Below are 25,574 nucleotides of genomic sequence, written 5' to 3'. Positions count from 1 at the left end.
CGACATTCATGCATTGTCCTCGATCCGAAGATAAATACTACTTCATGTGCAACTTCAATATCTCGTGTCAGCTGATATACTTTTTTTCTTTTCAAAACTCTTATCCAGAAATGCATTGACTTTTTTACTCTACACTTGAAGAACATGGATATTCATTGGTGAATCTAGAACGTTTAAATGGATACAATTTTTCGAAAGTTTTTAAATAATATATTTTAAAACCACATCGTTTCAACAAATGGGCATTTGGTCTAGTGGTATGATTCTCGCTTAGGGTGCGAGAGGTCCCGAGTTCAATTCTCGGAATGCCCCAATTTTTTCTCTCTTTCCGAACATTTTTAATAGCCCAGACAAGTACTTTCCGGCCCAAAATGAAATGGGCCCTTTGATTGTGGCCTTCGTAAATTTGGGCTACCCGTGAAATCGGCCCTTCTTTTTATTTTTTGTTTTTAAATTAAGTCTATAAATACGTTTTCCACATAAAAACCAATCAAAATTTTAAATTAAAAAATAATTTTCAAAAACTTATTTTTGTTTTTTAAATTTTACGAAGAATTAGTGTATATATATATATATATATATATATATATATATATGAAAGATTGATTTTGTAAATAAGCATTTGTAGGCCCGTGTAGACCATGACGATTGCTATCATTTTGTGACGCTCCTGAACCGATTGCTATCATTTTCTTGCTTTCTTCCCGTTATCAATTTTTTATAAAATGTTTTTATATATCTGGTCTAGTTTGTAGGTTGAAGTCGGATGAAGCCTTAATGGGGTAATCCCGGTCCTATGCCGTGGGACTTGTAGCTCGACAGTTCACCGAGTAAATTTTTTATCCTTCCAGTTTCGAGTGCGATACAGCGTCCATGCCGAAAATGCCGAAAATGCAGCTAGGGTTAAAAGATAATAATTAAAATCCAACTTGATGCCATTTGATTCCATTTCATGTCCTTTTCTCCTTGGATTCTTGATTTTTTTAAATCTTATATACATTTAATAATGTTTGACAATACTTACGTGTATTTTTTATAATGTCATTTTCTGTTCATATAAAAAATAAATATAAAATTAATTTTTCGTTAATCAACAAATAATTAAAATATCATATATTATGTATCAATTAGAACCTAACACGAAGAAATTAATTATTTAATAATGTGCATGTGGGAGTATTTATTTATTTATTTATTTATTTATTTAGTGAAGACCAAAGAACATTCTATGGGTATATAGTTGAAATCAAAGGACTTTGATTATTTGTCATTAATTCATGGCTCAATGAACGTTAAACACTATATTTTTCTTGTGGAATTAAATTAAATTAAATTAAATTAAATAATGTCGTTATTCAATTATAATATACCTGACAAAAAAGTCGAGGTAAAGATTCTCTCGAGGTATAAATGCATTGGGACGAGTTGTCCGGAAAAAACGTCTTGTGTAGCGATACTATCCTCGAGATGATATTATACACTGACATATGTTCAAATTGGCTATTATTTGTGATGGCCCAAATCTTTATTAAAAAAAAAAAGAAAAAAAAAAAGTTTGCTCTCAAGATGGAAAAAGGGATGAGTGGGATGAAGCATCGTGGAAATACATTTCATTTAGATGTTTTGTCCGAAATGAAAACGAGTAAGAAAAATTGAGAAAAAAGCTGCTAAATTGGCCTATTTCTTACTCGTACGAGTATATAAATGGACCCGGGATGCATTTGCGTAGAAATTACTTTTAAAATTTTAACTAAATAAAATTACCAAAATGTACATCCAAAGGTCAACATTATTGCCATCCCCTTTGTTTCATGGATAGAGACTTATGTGGTTTGTATTATTCCCAATTCCCAAAGCACTTCCTCTTCCCTTCAACTCAAAACGAGTACTACGTCGTCCTATCGTAATCATACGTATTGCTGACATCATCTGATCACTGAAAGTTCGACATATTAATTAACGACGTGTATGACAAGATCGATGAGTCGTTCGTGATTGTAACAGCCCAAACCCACCACTAGCAGATATTATCCTCTTCGACTCGTTACGTATCCCGTCAATCTCACAGTTTTAAAACGCATCTACTAAAAAGAGGTTTTCTCGTTCTCTTCTCCACCCGATATGAGATTTGTGTTAATTAAGTTTTTGAAAATTAAAAAATATCTAAATTTTTAATTTCCTTTTTTTAAAAAAGACGAACTTAATGGAAACGAACCCAATTTAACCTAATATTAATATTTACGTGGCGGCGTAATCAAACCAACTTCTTTCTCTCCTTCAGGGGTCGATAATTATTAACATATTTCAAATCTAAATTATATATACACAGATTTTAAACCTACGTCTACTTATTATCAGATAATCACATTGTATCGATCATATTCAATCAATTTTTCTCTCTCTACACGTTCTCGAGAAAGGGTATAATGGGATTTCCCACTTTCTCTCTATAAGTTTTCTCTCTCATCCATGCAACGTGTATATTGGAGTGTGTCCTTATCTGATCGGACATATATATATGTTTAGGGCTCAGTGTCTTCCCCACCTCGGAAATTAGGGTTTTTTTTTTTTGTGTTAGTGAGAGAAAGATGAGAGAGAGAAAAAAACATTGGATACCAAACTTGGGATGGGGAAAAGCATATGTGCTGTGAAGGAAAATCCAAGCGAAACAAGACAAAAACTTGTTGATTTGTCCCCAAATTATTGTATTCATTTATTTATCCTTTTCTTCTTTTTTTTTTTTTTTTTATTCACGTAAATTATTACCATTAAGCGATACTCGAATAAACTACATTTAACTCTTTTAACCAAACAAAAATCAATCAAGACATGTGAAAATCGAACGATCAAAATCAACTCGAATCAAACAAACCCAATTCAAAATCCCCATATGAGAAACAAACACTTATATAACGATCCATGCCCAGAATTTGAATCAGGGTTCGACACAAGATGGCCCCGACATTCTTTTACAACATGATTACATTACCTACTTCTCACTTCTAACCGTGAAAACTATCCCCACGTACCAATACAAGTCATTTCAGCATGTTTTGTTCTCACTCATGTGTATAATAGGAAAATGTCTAAGAGGTTACTCAAGCACACTCAACCATCGAGTTCGTATGATTGACCCACTGAAAAGGAACGTGCACCTTGTTACTAATAATAGATAGTAACTCTCATCATATTCTCAGGATCGCTCTCGTTTGAATGTAATTTCAGTTTATTCATGTACTTCTCTATTACTCGGGTGTGACAACTTAGACAAAATAAAAAACCGAAGTCATGTCAGATAATCAAACTCAACAACATCATTATGATGAACACATAATTTTTTGAAATGAAGGATTGAATACCAAATAGAAAGAGACAAGTAAGGGTATCACGGATTGATGTTGTGTGAATTAGAAAGAAAAAAAAAAGAAAAAAGGAAAAAAAACATGGGAAAACGTAAACTCACTCTTCTCTGTGTTCTGTGTTCTGTGTTGTGTCTCAGTGTTTGGTTTCTGAGCCTCAGCTGTACGAATCCCACATCGCCCAATTTTACTTTCATTCAACCTTTAATTATGACCTAATCATTCTCCCCTATAAAAAGCCATCTTACTTTTTTTCATTTTCATTATTTTCTTTCTTTTTTTAAATTAAATAAAATTCACTTTCATATTTTTAATATTAAACACAAAAATTTTAAAATAATAATAATTTTTTTAATTTTAGTTTTATAAAAAAAAAAAAATATTGAAGTTAAATTTAAATAGAATTTTATTTATTTTTAATTTGAAACCTAGTTGGCGTAGGGCGAATCAATCAAATCGGACCACCTTTTTACTGTGATTATTAAAACTGTCACAGCCTTTGCATGTTATCATCTCTCAGTTTATTACTTCTATGTAGATTAGGTACTTGTTTGCTTCCCATTACAATGCACCCTTTTCCCCTCTATACTTTTTAAACTTCCACTATTTCCCTATTTTATTTATTTATTTTATTATTATTAATATTCACCCGGGGAATTACATCGATCGGGTTGATACGTTAGAGGTTCGATGATATTCAAATGTATTTTTTTTTTAATTTTAGAGACGTTTTTTTAAATTTTAGGTAGTGTTTGAGAATAAATGTGAAAATTGATTAATGATCTGAATTTATTTAAAAAATTAGACTTTAGGGTTTCATACGTGTACCGATCTTATCGATAGAGGTTTATTAATTGAAGTTGTTTAGAGTGAGCGTTGTTTAGGTAATCGTTCTTTATAAAATAAAAGAATATTGTACTTTTTTTATGTTTTCTAATTGAAAAAGACAATCAAATGGTAGTAGTTATTGATGAGTGAAGAACATTTTTGTTGACCCTTGACAAAGTATATTTGGGAGGCGGTATTTGACATATGAATTGGTTAGAAGTTCATGTAGTCAACTTGAGTATAGTTTAACTAGTTAAGATATTGAAAGGAGAAGTACATGAATGAACGAGAATGATTTTGAGGTTATGATTGTTAAGAAATGCTTAAAAAATCGATCATTACTACTTATATCAACAAAGTGCAGTAGATGCAAATGAATATATGGATTGTCATGTGTCAAATCTAGATTTCAAGTCGTGGTCTTAATTCTTTTAAGATAAGTAGGTAACATAACCATGTCATAGTGTGTCCCAGTCATGCTTGTCCGAGAGGTGATGTTTGTAACCGCATGTCAGATGTCTCGGTCATGCTTATCTAGAACGTGTTTTCCATGGCCGCATGCCCGTTACAAAACCCCTTTTACTTACTTTTCATGTTAGATAGGTCTTTACTATTCTTATTGTATCAATACAGGAGTGTATGACCCGTCACCAAAATCACGTCTATACCCGCCAAGGCTCCCAAAATCATGTATGTGGCTGACTTATTCACTGGATTAGAACAAGTACCGCACAATCGTTATTCGACTGCTACAAGAATACGATTATGACACAGTGGATGCGTGTCAAATCCATATTTCAAATCTTGATCTCAATCCTGGACATAATTCTAGGCATATTATACATATATACACCATCGATCCAGAGGTCAAAATTTCAAATTTCCTCACGCATCTAAACATACAAATGACACAAAACCATAGGTTTCAAACCCTAAACCTATTAACACAATAAGTCAACAACAACAACAAGTTTCATATGATTCACAAGACAAAAAAGGTTGGTACAAACATAGAGTTTGAGTTAGGTGTAGTTAGGAAGTCTACATCTGTTTTTTAAAAATTAATATACATTTATACGATAGGGTTTGAAAATAACTCAAATAGAAGTATAAAGGGTCCCCCTTTTTTGTAGATTTGAGCTCAAAAATGCTGCCAAAAAGATGAAGTAATGAGAAAGAATTGAATAGGAAAGAGAGACAGTCAAATAAAAAAAGCAAAACATGTTCTGTTTTAAAAGCAAAACATGTTGGTTTTTGGTGTTTTCTTAAAACCAAACCATTACAAACACTCTCTCATCTTCAACCCTCTTTCTTCTTTCATCATATTTGGTTTTGTTTTCCTCTTCCAAGCTTTGGTTTTTACTGTCTTTTGGCATAACCCTAGCTAGCTTCTTCCCTTTCCTTTGTTTGACAAATCGTCTTCGTCGTCGTCGTCGTCGTCATCGTCGTCCCACTGTTTGTTTGTAAAAAAGAGAGAAAAAAAACACAAGATCCTTGGTTTTTTCTTGTTTGTTCTTGTCTAAACCAATACCCCAAAAAGGAAATCATGTCAAGTAATCCTTTTTCTCTTCTCTCTTCCACTACCACTCCCTTTGCTCCACACCAAGATGCTAACCCTAAATCGAAACCCTCGACCGCAACGAAGAAGAAACGCAACCTCCCGGGAACCCCAGGTGAGCTTCGTTTTCCACTTCTTCACCGATCGTTTTTTTTTTTAAGTTCAGTGATTGAGTTGTTGTTGTTGTTACAGATCCAGATGCTGAGGTTATTGCTTTGTCGCCGAAATCGCTTATGGCGACGAATAGATTCGTATGCGAAATTTGCAACAAGGGCTTTCAAAGAGATCAGAATCTACAACTTCACCGACGAGGGCATAACCTTCCGTGGAAGCTACGACAGCGGACAAACAAGGAGATGATCAAGAAGAAGGTGTATATTTGCCCGGAGAAGACGTGTGTACATCATGATCCATCGCGAGCCCTCGGTGACTTGACCGGGATAAAGAAACATTTCAGTAGGAAACACGGCGAGAAGAAGTGGAAATGTGATAAGTGTTCTAAGAAATACGCGGTTCAATCCGATTGGAAAGCTCACTCCAAAACTTGTGGGACTCGAGAATATAAGTGCGATTGTGGAACTCTTTTTTCCCGGTAAGCTCAAGATTTGAACCCCTAACCTCTCAATTGAAATTACTAATAGTTCGATATAAACACATAAACGAATCGATCGAACTCGAAAATCAAACACATTTTTCGATTATCTCTGACCAGACATTGATTTATAACAAAATTGGCAATGATTGGAGAATTAAATGTTGGATGTTTTTTTTTCTTGATCAGGAAAGACAGCTTCATAACCCACAGAGCATTTTGTGATGCTTTAGCTGAAGAAAGTGCAAGAATCACAACAATTTCAGCAACAAATATTCTCAATAATTTAAGAAATGATTCAATTGTTCTTCATCAACAAGAACAAAACAACCTTGAATCTCTTGGAGATGTTCCTGGGCTTTCCCAATTCAGTAATTCAGATAATTTCTTGAGAGATTTTGAAGAACACCAACACAAGAACAGATCTCCATTGTCCCTTTGGTTAAACCAAGCTTCTGTTGATAATGCAATCAACAACAACAACAACATTTCCCACTTTTTTGGAGCTTCTTCTTCCTCCTCCAATCTTTTCGGATCGATGACCGAAAGCGGGCTTTCAGTATTGCCGCTGATTGAGAAGGAAGACGTTGACAATAAGGGAAGTTTGTCGAAGGCTACGGCAGCCGCCGCGTTATTAGGTCAATCTTCTCAGTCGTTCGTTTCGTCTTCTCCGATGTCAGCCACCGCCCTTCTACAAAAAGCTGCTCTTATGGGCTCTACTAGAAGCAGCAACAATAATAATTCTCCGCTCTTTGGAGCTGGCGCGTTCGGAGTAATGAGCTCGTCGTCTTCGTCATTGAACTCGTTTAATAAATCTAGAAGCCCGACGATGGCCGACTCGGTGCAGATGGTTGGTAACAACTCCGACTTGAGCTCGGATTGCCTCAACCAACTTCTACTACCACCAAATGGTAAATAGGGCTAGAAATTTTTATAGAATTATAACGTAAACGAGATCAATTACGACGAATTTAATCTTTTATTCATATTCTTAATGAACGCAGATACTAACAAAATGAGAAGTAGCGGTCAAACGAGGGATTTCCTCGGTGTCGGAGGAGGAGAACCGCCTCGGCCACCGTTCCTCCCACCGGAGCTTGCAAAATTCGCCGCCATAAACTCAACAATGGGACTAAGCCAATTCAACCACTAAAACCCCATCAAATTCAATCAAAATTGAAGGTCAGTAAATAAAAAAAAAATATATATATTACAGCGCTTTATTTTTAACCAGCTGCATTATAAACCATAATGATATGAAGGCCTGGCTCTTTTACAGTGCAAGGCGGCGGAAACGGTCAGAAGGTGACGGCGGCGGGGGCCACCGGCGAATGTTGAAAGTTGACAGTTTTAAGAAAGTAGTAAAATCGGCCATGCATTTAACCTCTTCTTTGTTTCTTCTTCTTCTTGTTATTTTATATTTTGTCGTTTGAACTTTTTTTTTTTTCTTCGTAATTTCGCTTTCAAATTATTGCATTTGCCAGCGAAAACTACTTTATTATATATAAATATATAAATATATATTTGACTATAAATCAAATTAATCTGGCCGGCAGCCACCACCTGGTCAACGTCGGCGAGTTTAAGGAAACAATAATTGAAAATAATGATAATAATAATGCAATTTGTGAGCAACTTTACTATTAATTACGCAACACATAAGGCTCGAGCCAGGTAAGCCGAGGCTAAGTGTAGTAGTCAAAGTCCACCACCAGTAGATATTGTTTGTTTTGGCCTGTTACGTATTGTCGTCAACCTCACGGTTTTAGAACGCGTCTGTTAGGGAAAGATCTTCATACTCTTATAAGAAATGTTTCGTTCTTTTCTCTAACTCATGTGGAATCTTACACTAACGCTATGGTCGGTCTTTTAAGAGAGCATGCTTCATCGGTACTTTAGACCAGTAGAATCCTTGTTCAGACCTATTAACCTAGTTCACAGTGGAAACGGAAAAATCCTAAAATAGAAAGAGTAAGTCATTTCTCATCACCTGCTAACTCAAATTATTTGTGCTTAACTTAAACGTTAGACGTGGTGTATCAAGCACCACGTCAGTGTCCACTAATGGTCTATCCTTTTCACTTTTTACGGGTCTCGTTCCTTTCCCAATCAAATAAATTTATCTTTCAGGTGCACTTTCACTATCAAACTTGTAATAGTCCAAGCTCACTGATAGCAAATATTGACCGCTTTGGCCCGCTATGTATCACCGTCAGTCTCACAGTTTTAAAATATGTCTATTAAGGAGATGTTTCCATACCCTTGTAAGAAGGGTTTCGTTTCCCTCTCCAACCGATATGAGATCTCACGTAATCGCATTTACATTATACCATAAGAAAAAATCGATATCGATATTTTTATAAACTTGATAACACGACATTTTCGTCATTTAAATATGTTGTTAGATTAGAGAGTCGAAGAGGGTTATAGGGTATGCGTTTAAGTTTCCAAGGATGTTTATAAATTGAGAATCTCAAGACACCAATTGAAGAGAAATGTTTTTAAAAAAAAAAAAAAAAAAACAGGGTCCTAGGAATGATTGTAGGGCACTTTTGTTCCAAGAGAAGCACAGTTGCTTGGGGCACCCAGCCCTACACATTTGACTTTGCCCTAACTTTTTTTTTACTTTCCAAGTAAAAGTAAAAATAAAAAATAAAAAAAAAAGTCCTATAATAATTGGTCAATGGTCAATACTCAATAGGACATCCCCTAATTTCAAGGTTTTTTTTTTTTTTTTTTTTTGGGAAGCTCAAAGGACTTTCAAAAGGGAGATTTATGGAAATGCACAAAAAGAAAAAATAGAACAAAGTTTTTTTTAAAAAAAATAAAAATTATTGTGTGATGATGTGTACCTTTTTGTGTTAAAATACCAAAAAAAATTAAAAAAAAGAACAAAGTTGACCTTCTAAAAAGTTACTGTGTCAGTAAAAAATATAATACTCATAACAACACTACACTACACTATGTCAAATCGTCAAATTAGTTACTACAACGTCATGTTTTTTTTAGTCAACTAGAAGTCAAATAACTTTCGAAACTATTTTGTATAATTTTTCAACTGTGAGATCTTATATTGATTGGAGAAGGGAATGGGTGCCAACGAGAACGCTAGACCTTGAAGGTGAGTAGATTGTGAGATCCCGAATCAATTAGAGAAAAGAACGAAACATTCTTTATAAGGGTGTGAAAACTTCCTCCTAGAAGATGCGTTTTAAAACCTTGAAAAGAAGTACGAAAGGAAAAGCTCAAAGAAGACTATCGGCTAACGATGAGCTTGAGTTGTTATATCAGCGATCTCGAGTTCATAAATAATATAAACCGCATAGAAAAATTATTTACATTATCATCTAAAATCAATTGGGGAAAAAAATACAGAGAAGCAAGCATATACAAGACTAAGAACTCCTTGTCAATGGCACACTGATATGGCCTGTCTCTGATGCAAAGCTCCTGAAGTTCCCATTTCGATATCTTGATCGGGAGGATCGATTTGACTTCTGCACGAGGCTGCGGACAATGTTCGTGTCTGCATCGGCTCCTCGGGTCCCCGACGAAGACCAAGCGGAGGATCCGCGTGCACTTGATGTGTGGTTGCTGACGATCCATTTGACTGCATTGCTGATGGAGTTTGATTAATGGATTGATCAAGCCATAGTCTGGTTCGTTGAAAAATTTTCTCGAGAACGAGAGTCAGCGTCATTGTAACTCCGAAGCCTGAAAATGTGGCAAGAAGAATGGCTAGAATGGCCTGCATATGAAGCTGTAGATCCAAAGAATTATGATCACTTGTTGGCTAAACAATTGCTATGTTCTTCATTTTGCATCGAGACGGTTCGGTTTTCGGCGAACTCTTACCTTTGAGTAGAAAGCATGAGAAAAGGCGATCACGAAAGCGAGCTGGACCATGGCGTAAATCCATATGTACTGCTTCCATACTGACAAGAAGATTCAAGTGTATTAGTATGGATTGAGGACCGAGAACAAATGTTGAAGAATGTTCTCCGAAGAAGAACTCGAAAAACGAGTATCGACCTACCGATTGTTGCGGCAGCCATGGATGCAAGAAGACCAAATATGCAAGAAAAGGGAAGAGAAAAAGCTAGAGCACTTGATCCCATTTTACCAGCCTGCACATGCCCTGGTATCAGCAATCCAAACAGCCTTGAAAAACAACCTATTAACCCCCAGTCCAAGCCCACCGCTGGTAAATACTATAACAACCTAAGCCCACCATTAATAGATATTGTCCGCTTTAGCCCGTTATGTATCGCCAACAGCCTCACGATTTTAAAATGCGTTTACTAGGGAGAAGTTTCCACACCCTTATAAGCAATGTTTCGTTCTCCTCTCCAACCGATGTGGGATTTCACAATCCACCCCCTTAGGGACCCAGCGTAGCACACCGCCTTGTGTCTGGCTCTGATACCATTTGAAACAGTTCAAGCCCACCGCTAGAAGATATATTATCTGATTTAGCTCGTTACGTATCGCTGTCGGGCTCACGATTTTAAAACGGATCTACTAGGGAGAGGTTTTCACACCCTTATAAGGAATATTTCGTTCTCCTCTCCAACCAACGTGGGATCTCACAATCCACCCCCCTTGGGGGCCCAGCGTCCCCGCTGGCACACCGCCCTGTGTCTGGCTCTGATACTATCTGTAACAGTTCAAGCCCACCGCTAGCAAATATTGTCCGCTTTAGTCCGTTACGTATCACTGCCAGCCTCACAGTTTTACAATGCGTCAACTAGAGGGAGGTTTCCACACCCTTATAAGGAATGTTTCATTCCCCTCTCCAACCGATGTGAGATCTCACGCGACATGCAATACTTTACTATCATCGACTTCAAAATACGAACGAACATCAAAACGAAGAAGAAAAGTTGAAGTGCTGGAATACCAGAAGTTGTTCTAGGAAACCGAAGTAAGCTAGCACGTTGATGATAACAAGAAAAGGAACATCCTGCCAAACCCTGCAGCAGCTGGTTCACTCGACAGTCCAGTTTTCGACTCGAACATAAAACTTCATAGAATTTGTCTTCGTATAAGGAAGTAGTTTTACTTGCCTGTATTGAGTAATGTCAGCTGAAACAATTTCACTTCCTTGAAAGTTGTAGGCCTGAATGGCATGAGCTTGTAGCAGCGCAGCTGGGAGATTATGAACCTCTTGCCTGCATACATCGCATGTTCTGTTACCTTTAGTGCTAAACCATTTGATAGCACATTCTTGGTGAGCCAAGGCAAGTTCACCCTTGCAGTTACATTCCATTTTTATAGTCTCGAGACCGTTCCCGAGCTCGATCAAGCAAATTCGGCAAACGGGTTCTTCTGAAATATGCTCACCAGTCTCTATGTTCGTCTCTGAATCATGAAGATAAAGTATCTATTGATAATTAAAGTTCAGGAAGAACAGAGCATCCATGGCACTTAAAGAATGGAGAACAAATCTTGTTAACGTAAACAAACCGAACACGAAACGATATAAGAGATTTACCATATGTAGGTGATTTGTATGGTGTCATGACAAACTTTTTGCCAATTTGTGGAGAGGTCAGGGTCAGACGAACAGTGTTACGACGTAACGACACGCTTCCATCTTCTCTGATATCAGGTACGGAGTTGGATCGATGCATCAACCCGTGAGCCAATTCTCTCTGCAAGAATCAAATAGAGAACATAGTTTGAGCAAAAAGGGACAAGCCATCAAATTGAAATGACTTAAAGAGATTAGGTTCATAATGTGTTGCGTATGAATGGTTACAATGAACCCAATTCAACCCGAAAAATAAAGTCTTGTCTCGACAATGTCGGTCGTAACGATTTAAGGATATAAAATATAAGCTTCATCTCAAAATGTGTAACCCAGCATTCACTATAACTCGATGCACTGATTCTCCTTTGGGAAGCATTTCGAATTGGCTAGCGTATTAGAGAGCAAACGGAGTAGAACTCTCCGACCGTCTTGAGAGAACGGTTCCACAAAGTCCTTGTAACCACATCGGTTGGAGAGGAGAACGTAACATTCCTTATAAGGGCGTGGAAACCTCTCCCTAGTAGACGCGTTTTAAAACCTTGAGGGGAAGCACTTTAAGGGAAATCCCAAATAGGACAATATCTGCTAGTGGTGGGATTAAGATGTTACAAATGGTATCAGAGTCAGACACTCGGTGGTATGTCGGGGAGGATGATGGGGCCCCCAGGGGGTGGATTGTAAGGTCTCACATCGATTGGAGAGGAGAACAAAACATTCATTATAAGTGCGTGGAAACCTCTCCCTAGTAGACACGTTTTAAAACCTTGAGGGGAAGCCCTTTAAGAGAAAGGCCAAAGAGAACAATATCTAATGGTGGTGGGCTTAGGTGGTTACAAATGGTATCAGAGCCAGACACCGGGTGGTGTGCCAGGGAAGACGTTGGGCCTCTAAGGGAGTGGATTGTAAGGTTCCACATCAGTTGGAGAGAAAAACGAAACATTCCTTATAAGGTGTGAAAATCTCTCCCTAGTAGACGTGTTTTAAAACCTCGAGGGAAAGCCCATAAGGGAAAGTCCAAAGAGAACAATATCAGCTAGCGGTGGACTTGGACTGTTACAGTCCTCGTGGAGTATACGAAGGCAGGAGGAAACGATGCTATGGAACACAATCATATCTATACTACACCATGTTGATGCAGAAACAAGTACTAAACAATCAGTCTTCAAACAAAGAAGTGAATATATCCTTACAGTTAAGATGTGATGTTCAACTATGCCCTCTCCATGCGAGGACTCTGAATCTGCTGCTCTTTTCGATTTCGGGCTGAAAATTTTCGTAAGCGATTTCGACCTGGATATTCTAGGCCTCTGATATGCAACGGCACGAGCCACGTTCAATGACACGATCGGAGACATTCCAACATCTGGCCTTAAATTTTCATATTGTGAATTCATGTTTGAAGCAATGCCTTTAGAGTCAGAGTTACTTTTGGATTTGGGAGAATGGCTTGAAATTTGGGGAAATTTCGATGTCCCAGAATGTTCATCAGTGTTCATAGCTGCAAGAGATTGAACCTCCATAGCAAGTTTATCAAATTTCTAGTGTAAATTAGGGCAGAGTTCTTCAGTTTAAAGCGGAAAATCAAAATGGAACTGTTTTTGACTAAGGAAATACACATAGAACTCAGAACTTCATGAACTTGAACTCAAAGAAGAATCAAAACAACCAAATATATCACAGAACAATCAGAATCAATCAGTTTGATTGGTATGAACACTCAACAAATACATAAAAACTAACTCAAATGAACAAACAAATTCAACCAAGAACCAAAAAAACTCAATAAATCTGGATTTCAAACAAAACCCAGATGAAATTTGTTCATATAAACCGAAAATTTTGTAAGTACCTTGAGATATGGAGCCTCCACCGTCTTGTTCAGCAAGATTTTGGTCCTGAGTAGCCATTTCTCATGGAAGAACTTTGTTGAATGACCATTGGCATTCCTATGATTGCTTGGGGGGCTGAATTTGTGAGCTCTTACAGGTGTTTGACATGGATACTTCTATCCATTTTCCGTTCATGACCCGCAAGCAGCAAGATTAAATTAATTTAAGAAAGCAAAAAATTGAGTTAACAAAAAAAAAATAATAAAGAATTATGGATAACACGACATTTGGTTATATTATATTATATTTAAGTTGAGAATTTTATATGATGTTGTATGCGAAGATAATTAATAGTTTTATCCGATAACATTCATCTTTTAGTTGGCATTTTCTTTACTGTTGGTGTATATTGTTCTTTTGACTAGTTTAATTGATTATTGATCGTGACTGATTGAGCTGGTACACGTAACTGCGAGATGATTAGATTTGTCCATGACGTTTCATGACAATGCCCCAAATCCCTACAACTAGAGGACAATCAAATCCGCTACATCCACCTGTAACCCTGATACTTATTCGATTTTAGACTAATTTTACATTACATAATATTCATCGGGAAGTTCGAGAGAAGAACCCAAATCTCAATCTACAACTGTGTGTGTATATAATATATATACACACACATATATACACATACACGACAATATCATTTTTCCTTTTTTTTTTTTTGGTGACTATTCTATTTTTAAAAAATCAGCCAATCAATTTGTGACACATTCTTATCTCTAACCTCAAATTTGAATAATGAAATCTATATAATTGACTTTTTTAATTAAAAAAGAAAAAAAAAGGCAAGCCCATTATTGTAATTTCATAATTGGATGATGTCATGTATTTGTATTTCTGATGTCATAATTAATCCTTTTTTATTTACTTCCTGAATTGTCTTGTTTAGACTGGTATACTACACAGACAAACAAGGAATGGGCCCATTAAGATCAGAGTTCGGCCCATTTAACCAGAATTCGGCCCATTTGAATGCGGATGCTCTGCTATTGGGCTTTTGGCCCATACACTTAAGATTATCAAGTGTAAAGCCAAAAAATAATATATATAAATTACTTAAGATCGGTCTTGCACTACTATTGCCCCCCTTTAAATTACTTTAAAGCCCTTTAACGGCCAATAATTGAGGGCCCACAATCCTCTAATCTCAAATCTCGACCATTCAGGACTTGACACGTGTCTTATAATTCGCGCCACGTAATACCCGGAGTTAGCAACATTTTCAGCGATCTAACAGAATTAATAATAGTCCCACTCGTTTTAGATCTACTTCCATTCACATTCTTCTTCTTCTTCACTGGAAACCCTAGCTCCGATTCTGAAATTTGATCTCCATTTTCAGTTTCATTTAGGGTTTTGGAGGTTTCTGTGCTGTGGAAGTCGATTTTTCGAAGAATGTGATGTAGGTTTTTGAAGTCTGATGGTGACTTGGGACGGGAGAATTCGAAGGATGAGGATTCCGAAGAGAGTCTGGTTAATTATGCAAAAATCTATGGGGCTCCTCGTGGGTGGAAATCACACATCCTCCAGGTTTTGTACTCGCTAATGTTGTTTTGGTTTCTCAATTTGGCTTTGTTTCTTCTGTGGTGTTGTTTTGAGGAATTATAAATTGTTCCTGTTTTGTGTTCGTCTTTGACGACGGTAAACGAACGAAATCTGAGCGGGTTGTGAGTGGCGATTGGAGAAATGAGTTTGAAAGGTATGAAATGGCAGATCGTTCATGGGGCATTGGCGAGGCGTGTTATTGTTCGAACTTTTCTTTTCGCCTTGGCTGTTTCGGCTGTTCCTTTGTTGCATATTTTGACCGGTGCTAATTTTGGGGAGATTCCGCCTGTGATCTTTCGCGATTGTGCTGTGAAGTGTGATTATGTGAATTCGAATGCGAAAGATTCTCGAGGATCGTACTTGTTTCAGGGTCATTTTCTGAATCCGGTTTGGGTGCCATTTGTAGGGATGCACTGTGAGGAACATATGAACTTAACGACCAATGTCGTTATTGAGTTAATGGAGAAGAAACTGTTGAATCACGGTGTGAAATCTCTCTGCGTTGGAGAGGAATCGAGCTCCGCCGTCTTGGCATTGAGGGATATGGGATTCAGTGACGTTATGGGTGTTGGTCAACGCCCATTTTTCTCGCTTAGGAGAAAGCAATTTGTCTACAAATTGGACTTTAAGGATCGATCCTTTGATTTCGTTTTCTCTAGAGATCTAGACAGGCATTCAGCCCCTGCACTTTTGGTGCTCGAGATCGAGCGTGTGCTTAGACCTGGTGGAATTGGGGCTGTTATTGTGGGTGCTACTGGTTCATTGCCCAATAATTTGATAAGAGCTGCAACCCCAGTGTCATCTTTGCTGAAAACTTCCAGTGTGATGCATGTTCGTCATGTTAATAACTCAATTCTGGTTGTATTCAAGAAGAAACTCGAAGAATTTGGGCGTTTGGAGCCTCGCTTTTCGTCTGAATGTCGGTCTCTCACAAGGAACAAACCTCTAATTCCTAAAATGGAGCCTCTCGTGAAGGTAAAACCGGTGGGATTTGACAAAAAGGTGTCTTATTTGCCAAAGCTTGTAGATGCTTCTAATTGGGAAAAGTTCGTATATGTCAATATTGGTACAGGGAAGCGCCTGGATTACACCAACACAGATTGGTTTCCACCTTCTTATCCCATGGATCGTAGAGATTTTAACGTGTATTTTGTCGATCATGATATGTCTGCTCTCGCCACCCATATCCACAAGCCTGGAATCACATTTGTTTATCATCCTGGCCTAGCTGGAACTGATCAAACTACCGATAATGACAATGATACCAACAACGAAGACGAAGAGCCATACGTCGATAACAATGATTTTGATTTTCTCTCTTGGTTCAAGGAAACCGTGCAGCATTCGGATTTTGTTGTATTGAAAATGGATGCAGGGAAGGAAGAACTGAAGTTTCTATCGGATTTGTTTGAAAGTGGAGTCATTTGCAGGGTGGATGAACTGTTTCTGAGCTGCAGAGATGGGGTTGATGAAGACGGTGAGCTGAAGAGAGACTGTATGGATCTGTTCAAGGATTTGAGGAACAGTGGTGTCTATGTTCATCAATGGTTTCTAGATGCTCCTTCCTCCATGAAACTCTGAAATCATATCTTGTCTGGTTGGCTTGTGATGGGTAAGGAAACCTATGAGTTGCTGTGTGGTTGAGCACTCAATTAGCACTAAATAAGCAACCACTTTGTTTGTTTCTTCTGTTTTATTTATGAAGTACTGAACTTATGAACTGCATCTGCATGGTTTTTGGTTAGAATAAAGGACGCCTTTGTGTTTGCTTTAGCCTTTTTTAAAGTATGATTATGATGTTTTGACTTTTGTTTTTTTATTATAAAGTTGATCATAATGTTAACGTGTTGCTTCGACAGTGGAGAGTTGTAGCACTTTTAGTGTATGATGTGTCATATATTATAATGTTCTAAAGATTCGAACATGAAAATATTATTAAATGAAATATATAAACTTTTAATCCACCCATGATAGATGCTTTGTTTTCATGAAAATATTATTAAAATTTGATTAAAAAAATTCAAAAGCTGTCTTAGGATGATGAAGAATAAAGCAAAAAGAAAAAAGTGGATGTATAAATTTAATATTGGTTGAATTGAATTAATTTCCTTATGTTTACTTCATCTTAAACTTTCGATATTATTAATTTTTCTCCAACACAACAAGACAACCTTAAACAAACCGAACTCAAATGGACTTTAAGATTTCAGACTTTGAAAGATAATAAGCATATGTACGATAGGTAATCTTCTAAACTATGCTTAGATTGGCTGTCATGTCGTGCACATCATTCGATCATTTGTTTTCTGAAACTCAAATACTCAGCTAGTTAGAACGAGAAACGAATCTCAAATACTCAGCTAGTTAGATTGAGAAACGATCTCAACTACTTAGCTAGTTAGAACGAGAAGAAAAAACGAACATCAGTTGCCTCCGAATCAAATTTTGATCGGACAAATGGCGAGAATTCGGAGGCAACAAAGCAAGGCTCAGCTGAAGTATATAATAGATAAAAATTGTAATGACACTTTTGGGCATGAGAACACAAGCACAACTGATACCAATTTCTTTCCTTTTCTTCCTTCTTCTTCTTCTTCTTCTTCTTCCTTGGCATAAAAAGCTTCCCTTCTTGATTATTTATAACAGCAGGTAGGAAATTCAGGGGGGAGAAAAGAGAATAAATTCAGATAATACAAGAAGAAATTCAATAAACACAGTGCTGTACAGAGTTCTCTTATGATCATAATGATAGTATACCATTCCTTATTCTTCTGCCCCATTGTTGACCCTTATCTCTAAGAGCCTATCGACGGGTTGTCTGCAAATCGGGCATCGATTCGTCTGGAACCTCAAAACCTTAGCACAACCACTACACATACACTGCCAATGACAACAGAAACAAGTTAATGCAAATCAAGAATACTCTGTAGTAAGCACAGATAAATGCACAAGAGATGGATTTCGTAGGTATAAAAGATCGTCGAAACGAAACATTTTGCAAGAGAAGTGTTGTTTGTTGTTACCATGTGTCGGCAGGGAAGGACAGTCGTATCCCGTGGTTCGGACAAGCAAATGACACATTCCTTTCCAGGGTCGCTTCCATCGACATCGTCCTCGACTGAATTTCCAATTCCATAGATCTCCTGCAGCTCATATCTCATACCATTGACCCACAGGATTTGCTTCAACACTTTTACCTGATATTCACCTTTATCTTTCTCAAACACTGCCTGTGTTATCTGAGAATTCATGGTCTCAGGTACCACGGTACCATCGGGGCCGGTTTGACCTTCGGTAGAAGCCTCGGCTTTAACAGCTAATGGATAGACATCTGTGTCATTTACTTTCACTAACTCCGACTCTTCGAACTTTGAGAAATCTATTCCTGTTCCACAAGGTTGTCTGTACTTCTGTCCGAGGCCTTGTTCGAAATGGACAGTCACTGGTTGAAAAGTGTCTTCTTTTACGGGCGTCAAGTTACAATCTTCGCCTTCTTTCGCGAAGAAGAAGATGGTGATACTGTTTCAAGACAAAAGAAAACCAAATTCTCAGGCTAGCAGAAACCCAGATCAAATCTCTTATTAAAGAAGCAGACAAATCTAGATGAATAAGCATCAGAACAGAAAGACCCTCTAAAGAATGTTAATACCTCTTACAAAAGAACCGACGTGGGATCTCACAATCCACCCCCCTTAGGGGCCAGCGTCCTCGTTGGCACAGTGCCCGGTATCTACCTTTGATACCATTTGTAACAGCCAACGTCCACCGCTAGCAAATATTGTCCACTTTGGCTTGTTACGTATCGCTGTCAATCTCACGGTTTAAAAACGCGTCTACTAGGGAGAGGCTTCCACACCCTTATAAGGAATGCTTTGTTCCCCTCTCAAACTAATGTAGGATCTCACAATCTCCACCCTTGGAGGTCCAGCGTCCTCGCTGGCACACCGTCCAGTGTCTGGCTTTGATACCACTTGTAACATCTCAAGTCCACTGTTAGCAGTCCGCTTTGGCTCATTAAGCATTGTCGTCAACCTCACGGTTTTAAAACATGTCTACTAGGGAGAGTTTCCACACCTTTACACAGAATGTTTCGTTTCCTTCACCCACCCCTTGGGGGCTAGCATCCTCGTTGGCACACCGCCCGGTGTCTAACTCTAATACCATTTGTAACAGCCCAAGCTCACCACTAGCAGATATTGTGCACTTCGACCCGTTACGTATCGCCATCAACCTCACAGTTTAAACGCATCTACTAGGGAAAAGTTTCCACACTAAGGAATGGTTTGTTCCCCTCTCTAACCAATGTGGAATCTCTAAAGAATGTTAATACCTTTAACAAAAGAGACTATGCCTCTACAGAAACGTATCGATACTCGAAATACTTGTCTGCAATGGCAATAGTTACGAAAAACAACACCAATTCATTGCCTTCTCTTCAAAATATAACAGTAGAGACTGTCATTCTACCACAACATGGGCTCAAGTGGTTCATCACCACTTTCATCTTTAAGACTTGAAACAGCCCTCAAAGATCACTCAATCCATCAATGATTTAGAATCTGTATTCAAAAAGTTACTACGAATTCGAAAATTTGTATTATATTTAGTGATGCCCAGTTTTACATTCTTATGGTTTAAGCCTTTTCCAGAATTGCAAATGATTGAAACTAATAAGCAGCAAAATGAAAGAACAATGAACTAACAATCACAGATACAGAACAAAAGCTCCAAAGATTAGAAAGATACCTCCCGGCGACGGTGGCATCGAACAAGAAAGATACAAGGAATTGGCCGGGGTTTTCTTCATCGGGCTCAACCCTAAGAGTTTCTTTCTTGAGATTAACATCATTTCGAATGGTAACCGCCTTCTGATGCTCAACATAGGGCGTTTGGGGCGGCATAGGAGGACCGTAAGGATATCTCCCACCGACCCAATGCGCAGGATCCATATGGGGATGGGCAGCGCGGTGTTGATGGTCGTAAGACGCCGGCAAGGGCATCGGCATCGACGGTGGTGGACCAGGTGGCGGCGGAAAGTAACCAGGGTACTGATAGTACGGCGGCGCTTGATTCGGATGATTAGGGTATTGCGATGGGTAGGGCGTTGCAGCGGCGAAAACGAACCGATTACTTGTGATTTCGGGCTGTGGCGGCGGAGGTGGAGGTGGAGTCGGATGTCCCCGACGGGAATCGTGTCGTCTCCGGCCATGGGAACCGCTACTCCCAATGTTACCCATGGAAATTGATATTTGTTGGCAGAAAAGACAAATCTGATGAACCCAAATCGGAAAAACAAAAACCCAGATGGATTAAAGGGGCGTGAAGAAGAACAGGCCCGTTTGAAGCTCAGAAAAGGGCAGAGAGAAGGGGAAGAGGAGGGATGGGGATATAGAAAAGAAGGGAATGGAAGGGGGCGGTGGTTTTGGATGGGGAAGGACAGAGGAAACAGCTAAAACAATTGGGAAAAGGGGAAAGGAACAGAGGAGAGGAGAGAGAAAGGGAATGGAGATTTGGTGGCGGGTATAATGGGGATTGCGCAAGGCTCCACCCAGAAGAACCATCCCATTTGGAGATCAAACCCACCCCTCTTCTCTCTCCTCCCTCTTCACTTTCTCTCTCCTCCCTCCTCCTTTTTATTCCTAAGTTGTGTATATATATATATATAATTATATTCCTAATTTTGGGATTAAAAAAAATCTTATTTTTGAAAATTGTAATATTACGGACCATTTTTACGTTAAGTGATCTAGTAATGTGACCATGTTGTTGTGATTATCCTCATAAATTGTCAATAATTTGAATAGGATTATTTGGATTTAGAAAATGTCTTAACATAATTTTTAAACACCTTAGCTTCTTAATATCGGGTATTTGGTTGTCTTTTAAGCTTAAGTTCATATTGAGCTACACGAGAATCTAAACGAGCCAATAAAGATGCATTTCTTGTGATTTCTTTTTTCCGAGTTCAAGTTATTTCATCCTATCGGAATTGAGACAGGGACTAAAAAACAAAGTAGGAAGAAAAAGGTGTGGCGAAGAAAAAAAAAAGAAAATTATGCTTTTTTTTTAAAAAAAATGTTTTTATTTGGAAACCCATGAAATTTTGTCTGCTAAAATTAAAGAAACAAAAAATGCTATACCCCACCATAATTGTCTTTATCCACCACACTAAATCCATTTTTATTTATATAAAAAAGGTATTTTGGTTCTACTTGAATTAATTTATAAAATCAATTTATATTTTCTATTTTGTTTTTAATTCAATAAAATATGAAATTAATGTATTAAAAGGCTTAATTAATATCTTTCCATGGACCCACATTCCTCTCTAAAAACTATTAAATTATAAATTCAATAAATAAAAATATCACTTTTATAAAATAAAATTATTAGTTAGAAAAAATTGCTCAAATAAACCATTTAAACTTTCTCATATTAATGGCATCTTAATTCTGCCTGTTTCTACTAGCACGATCTCATTGTTGTTACTCATATAACCATAACCATGAAACATAGGTTGAATCTGATTGAGATATATTTTGAATATATTTAGGAAAGATCTGGTAGATATATATTTGGAAGACAATTCATAAAGATTAGTATAAATATGTTTGGAAGACATTAGGTCAAAATTTGACAAAGATATATATGGTACTATTTGGTAAAGATTTGATAGAAATATATTTGTTAAATTATATCTAAGTTTAAATCTTTTGAAGTTATATTTAGTAAATTGAATCCATATATATACTCATTAGCTATACTCTCAAAACCTACTTCTCTTCCTTTTATTTCATTGTACATGCCTGAAGTCATCAATAATAAAAGTCATCAATAATATTCTTTGTATTATCTCTTCCTTTAGCAATCCTAACAATTGGTATCAGAGCTAACAACTAATATCGATCCTAACAACATATGCTTACATCATCGTCGTCCTAGGGACAAATCAGATATGACTCATCCTCTTCAATTGAAATAGTAGAGAGAGATAACCGAGCCCCACATAACGAAGAACCTTCCAACTAAAACTCCCAAACTAATATTAATGCCAAAAAGTATAATATTCAAATTTAAAAAAACAAATTTTGTAAATTAAGCAGAGCAGAATATTGGCCATGTTGTTACTGATAAAGATGATAAGGAAGAACCTTGGAATTTGATTGAAGGACCACAGTTTCATGAAGGAATAATAATAATAGTAATAAACAAATTATGCCGAAAAGGAATAACAATCCTTGTTCCCAAACACACACTTTTTCTTTATTTTATGCTGTAAAATAATGTAGTACACATTAAAGGTATGCTGTACACGAAAGGGATTTACAAACTTCTAATCATGCAAGGACTTCTAATACAAACTTCCATTCAAATATTGATCCAAAGATGATAAGGAAGAACCCTGGATGCATAATGAAGCTATCAAGCAAATAAATCAAGACAACAACAGGAATGTGTTACTTCATAAACATTCAATTCAACCTCATGAAACATAGAAATGAACATTGAATCAAATCATATATTATTCAACACAGTGCAGTCTGCAAAGTACTGACTGCTGATCCATGCAAAGGAAAGGATTCATCTCCATAATACACATGCAGTTTGAGCCGTTTCCAGGCACCACAAAAAGAATAACATAATTTAGAGTTTCTTACTGCAACCTTTGTGATCAAGACGTTCAATTTTTCACGGTTGTCACATGCTTCAAGAGCATGTCCACGACATCGTACGAAATTCTAGCAGACTCTTCTTTCAGGTGCGCAATCTTTGCATCTGTCTCGACTTCAAGCCGCTTAACATTAGCTCCTGAATCCCCGCTACTCTATATGACCAAAAATGATAGTGAGATGGGAGAAGCAAGAAGGGCAGAGTTAGCAACTATATTTTTTTTTTATGAGAAACTTTGATTCCTTCATTTCACTGATAGTATGAACAAAAGAAGGCAACCCCTGTGCCAAATGGGATAGCAGATATATTCTGGAAGACCCCAAAGGAACAGAAGTTAGCAGATATATTAACATCTTAGAATGGCTTTTTTCACAGCAAGAGAAAGTTGTAAGTGCATAATATAATTAAATACCAACCTCAGAGAGTTTTCTTTGGAACTCAGCCTCCACTTGGGCACGGTAAGCAGCAATTTCCTTTTCAGCCTCTTCTTTGGCTTGTTTCAGTCTAGCCAATTTTGCTAAAGAAAACAGGAAACCCAAAGTCATTGAGTTATAGATTATGTTCAACTTCATAAAGCAACAATAAAAAAGTAAATCGATAGCAGTAAAAGAGAAGATAATGGTCCTTGTAAACTCGTGTCAAGCAAATTATGAACTGAACCTACATGCTTCCAGGAACTAGTTGAACCATTACAAATTTACATGCATATGGATGTTAAAAAGTATATAACAAAACCAAAATAAAAGAGTCAGTTTACCATTTCTGGCAGCATTGACAATGTGTTGAGCTTCTTGCTCTGCTGCAAGCAATTGTTGGATACCACCTTGACCCCTAGTTGCCATATTCTCCTACAAAAAGAAAATATTTTTTTCTAAAAAAAATAAGAAGAAGAAGTAAAAGAAGGGCCTGAAACTCCACTAGAGACGATCGGAGCAGAAACTACGTTGCTAAATGTTGTTGGAGATGTTATCATAATTAATTGAATCAAACCTTTTTCTTTTTAGTTCACACATGTGGGGGTGGGGATCCAAATGTCTAACTTGTAGGTTTTGACCATAAACTATGCTTAAGCTGACTCGGACCAATTTCTAAACCGAAGTCTTAGTAGTAAAAGTTGTAATGGACTATAGTATCACAAGAGCAGCTGATCGAGTATTAGTATTCAACAAATAAGATGATGTAATACTTGTAAGAATACAGCACAGCCTCCATAAGAGCCATGAGGCCTGTGCCTTGCTCTTAGAAATCAAAGAAGCCATAAATCTTGAAGCTTAGAAGTTGCTGCCTCAAAGTGTCATTCCAACCCTCGTTTAAGAATCATCATGGTTTCCGATGCAAATAAGTATTTGCGGCTGGTTTCATTTTGTGCATTATTTTAGAGTTATTTCAACAAATATAGTCTTTATATCATATTGACGCAGTTCAAAACTAATCTATAGAAAAAATTGTTTTTTCTCCTTAACACACTAATTTTAGTCCAAACTCCTAGTCTTTCGTAGTCTTATCATTAACTACCTAAGAGGAAAAGTACAAGAAAATAATTGAAATTTCCTCACCTTCAGTTTCAAATCTAGTCAGCTTAGAGATCTCATGCACCAGAACATAAAACAACCTTGTCTCGAATGCTTCTCATAACCTAAACCCAAAACCTAGTTCACCAAAAGTTTCTTCTACTACGAATCATAGACAAGAGTTTCAGTTGCTTATATAGCAAATCGTAAATCAATTGTGTGCGTCAAAAGTAAGACCGAGAATTGAAAACCTATAAATTCCCTAGATCAAATGAATCTTAAGTTTCAAATTCGGAAATCTGACACTTAATTACACTTGCAAGCAGCAGAATTCATAACTCGGCGGGAGTCGACGCAGATCGATTAAGCGTATAAGCCTATGTTTCTTGATTACTCATGGTCCAAATCTAAGAGAACAAATAGATCTAGAAAACTTCGGCTATCTATCCAAACCGAACAGGAAACACAAAACAAAAGGATTCGACAACAAAGATCTCGTCAGTAACCACAGCCGTACACCAAATTCGGCGGACAAAAAGTAAAATACGCGCGCGCGCGCGCAATTGCCGGTAAATGAAGTAGAAGAATCAATCGCACAGAGCAGAATAACAAATCACTGAACAAGATCAAGCAATCATAGATTGAGATTCCAGAATAGCAGATCGTAATAAGAATAGTAGTTAGAGAGAGAGGAAGCGAATGTGATCTGTACCTGTAGATGGAGATTGCCGGGTGCGAAGAAACTGGAAGATTCCGACGGAATCGCTAAACCGATGGGTCGAAGGAAAAACGTCCTCGATGGAGTGGGAATTTCCTATTCCTATGAAATTATAATATTTTATAATTTTTTTAGTAATTATATATATTTTAAATGCCGGTTCTTTATTTCTTTATTCTTTACATTTATAGATCGATTAAACTTTTAAGATATTAAATATATTTTAAATTTTTTTTTTTTTTAGAGATTTATTTAATACAAACTTAAAATTTTAGAGGTTAACTCTTTTCAATTTAATAAATCTTTTATTGTGATAATAGAAAATTAAATTTTTATATTAGGTATAACATATAGTAGAGTTTAA

General features: G+C 37.1%; 4 protein-coding genes and 1 non-coding gene across 6 annotated transcripts; 3 read left to right on the top strand and 2 right to left on the bottom strand.

The window, feature by feature from the left end:
* The first annotated feature begins 240 nt into the window (after nt 1-240).
* On the top strand, nt 241-312 carry TRNAP-AGG. The gene has a single exon. It is a non-coding gene; the product is annotated as a tRNA-Pro (tRNA).
* A 5,133-nt stretch (nt 313-5,445) lies between these two features.
* On the top strand, nt 5,446-7,496 carry LOC111453789 (zinc finger protein JACKDAW). The gene is made up of 4 exons (XM_023095024.1): nt 5,446-5,860; nt 5,938-6,337; nt 6,527-7,248; nt 7,342-7,496. Exons 1-4 carry the CDS (start codon nt 5,734-5,736, stop codon nt 7,488-7,490), a joined length of 1,398 nt encoding a protein of 465 aa, XP_022950792.1. The 5' UTR covers nt 5,446-5,733; the 3' UTR covers nt 7,491-7,496.
* A 2,152-nt stretch (nt 7,497-9,648) lies between these two features.
* On the bottom strand, nt 9,649-13,907 carry LOC111453775. 2 transcript variants are annotated; one of them, XM_023095012.1, is made up of 8 exons: nt 13,720-13,907; nt 13,061-13,384; nt 11,832-11,991; nt 11,404-11,698; nt 11,238-11,310; nt 10,374-10,464; nt 10,193-10,272; nt 9,649-10,097 (listed from the first exon to the last, which is right to left on the bottom strand). In XM_023095012.1, the coding sequence occupies exons 2-8, from the start codon at nt 13,364-13,366 to the stop codon at nt 9,747-9,749; spliced, it is 1,356 nt and encodes a 451-aa protein (XP_022950780.1). In that variant the 5' UTR covers nt 13,367-13,384; nt 13,720-13,907; the 3' UTR covers nt 9,649-9,746. The 2 variants fall into 2 exon arrangements, with proteins under 2 accessions (XP_022950780.1, XP_022950772.1); XM_023095004.1 differs by having other exon boundaries at nt 13,061-13,368; nt 13,720-13,906.
* Nucleotides 13,908-15,451: 1,544 nt separating this feature from the next.
* Nucleotides 15,452-16,891, top strand: LOC111461131. Its single transcript, XM_023104660.1, has one exon. The coding sequence runs from the start codon at nt 15,452-15,454 to the stop codon at nt 16,889-16,891; it is 1,440 nt and encodes a 479-aa protein (XP_022960428.1).
* A 763-nt stretch (nt 16,892-17,654) lies between these two features.
* LOC111461062 (probable E3 ubiquitin-protein ligase LUL2) lies at nt 17,655-25,315 on the bottom strand. The gene is made up of 7 exons (XM_023104544.1): nt 25,205-25,315; nt 23,739-23,829; nt 23,398-23,498; nt 22,995-23,135; nt 20,057-20,619; nt 18,334-18,829; nt 17,655-18,190 (listed from the first exon to the last, which is right to left on the bottom strand). The coding sequence occupies exons 2-7, from the start codon at nt 23,821-23,823 to the stop codon at nt 18,074-18,076; spliced, it is 1,503 nt and encodes a 500-aa protein (XP_022960312.1). The 5' UTR covers nt 23,824-23,829; nt 25,205-25,315; the 3' UTR covers nt 17,655-18,073.
* Between the last annotated feature and the right edge of the window lie 259 nt (nt 25,316-25,574).

Source organism: Cucurbita moschata, unplaced genomic scaffold (assembly GCF_002738365.1).
Source record: "Cucurbita moschata cultivar Rifu unplaced genomic scaffold, Cmos_1.0 Cmo_Scf00001, whole genome shotgun sequence".
NCBI classification, from domain to species: Eukaryota; Viridiplantae; Streptophyta; class Magnoliopsida; order Cucurbitales; family Cucurbitaceae; genus Cucurbita; species Cucurbita moschata.
The sequence above is the reverse complement of the archived record's forward strand: the minus strand, read 5'-3'. Positions and strand labels throughout refer to the sequence as shown.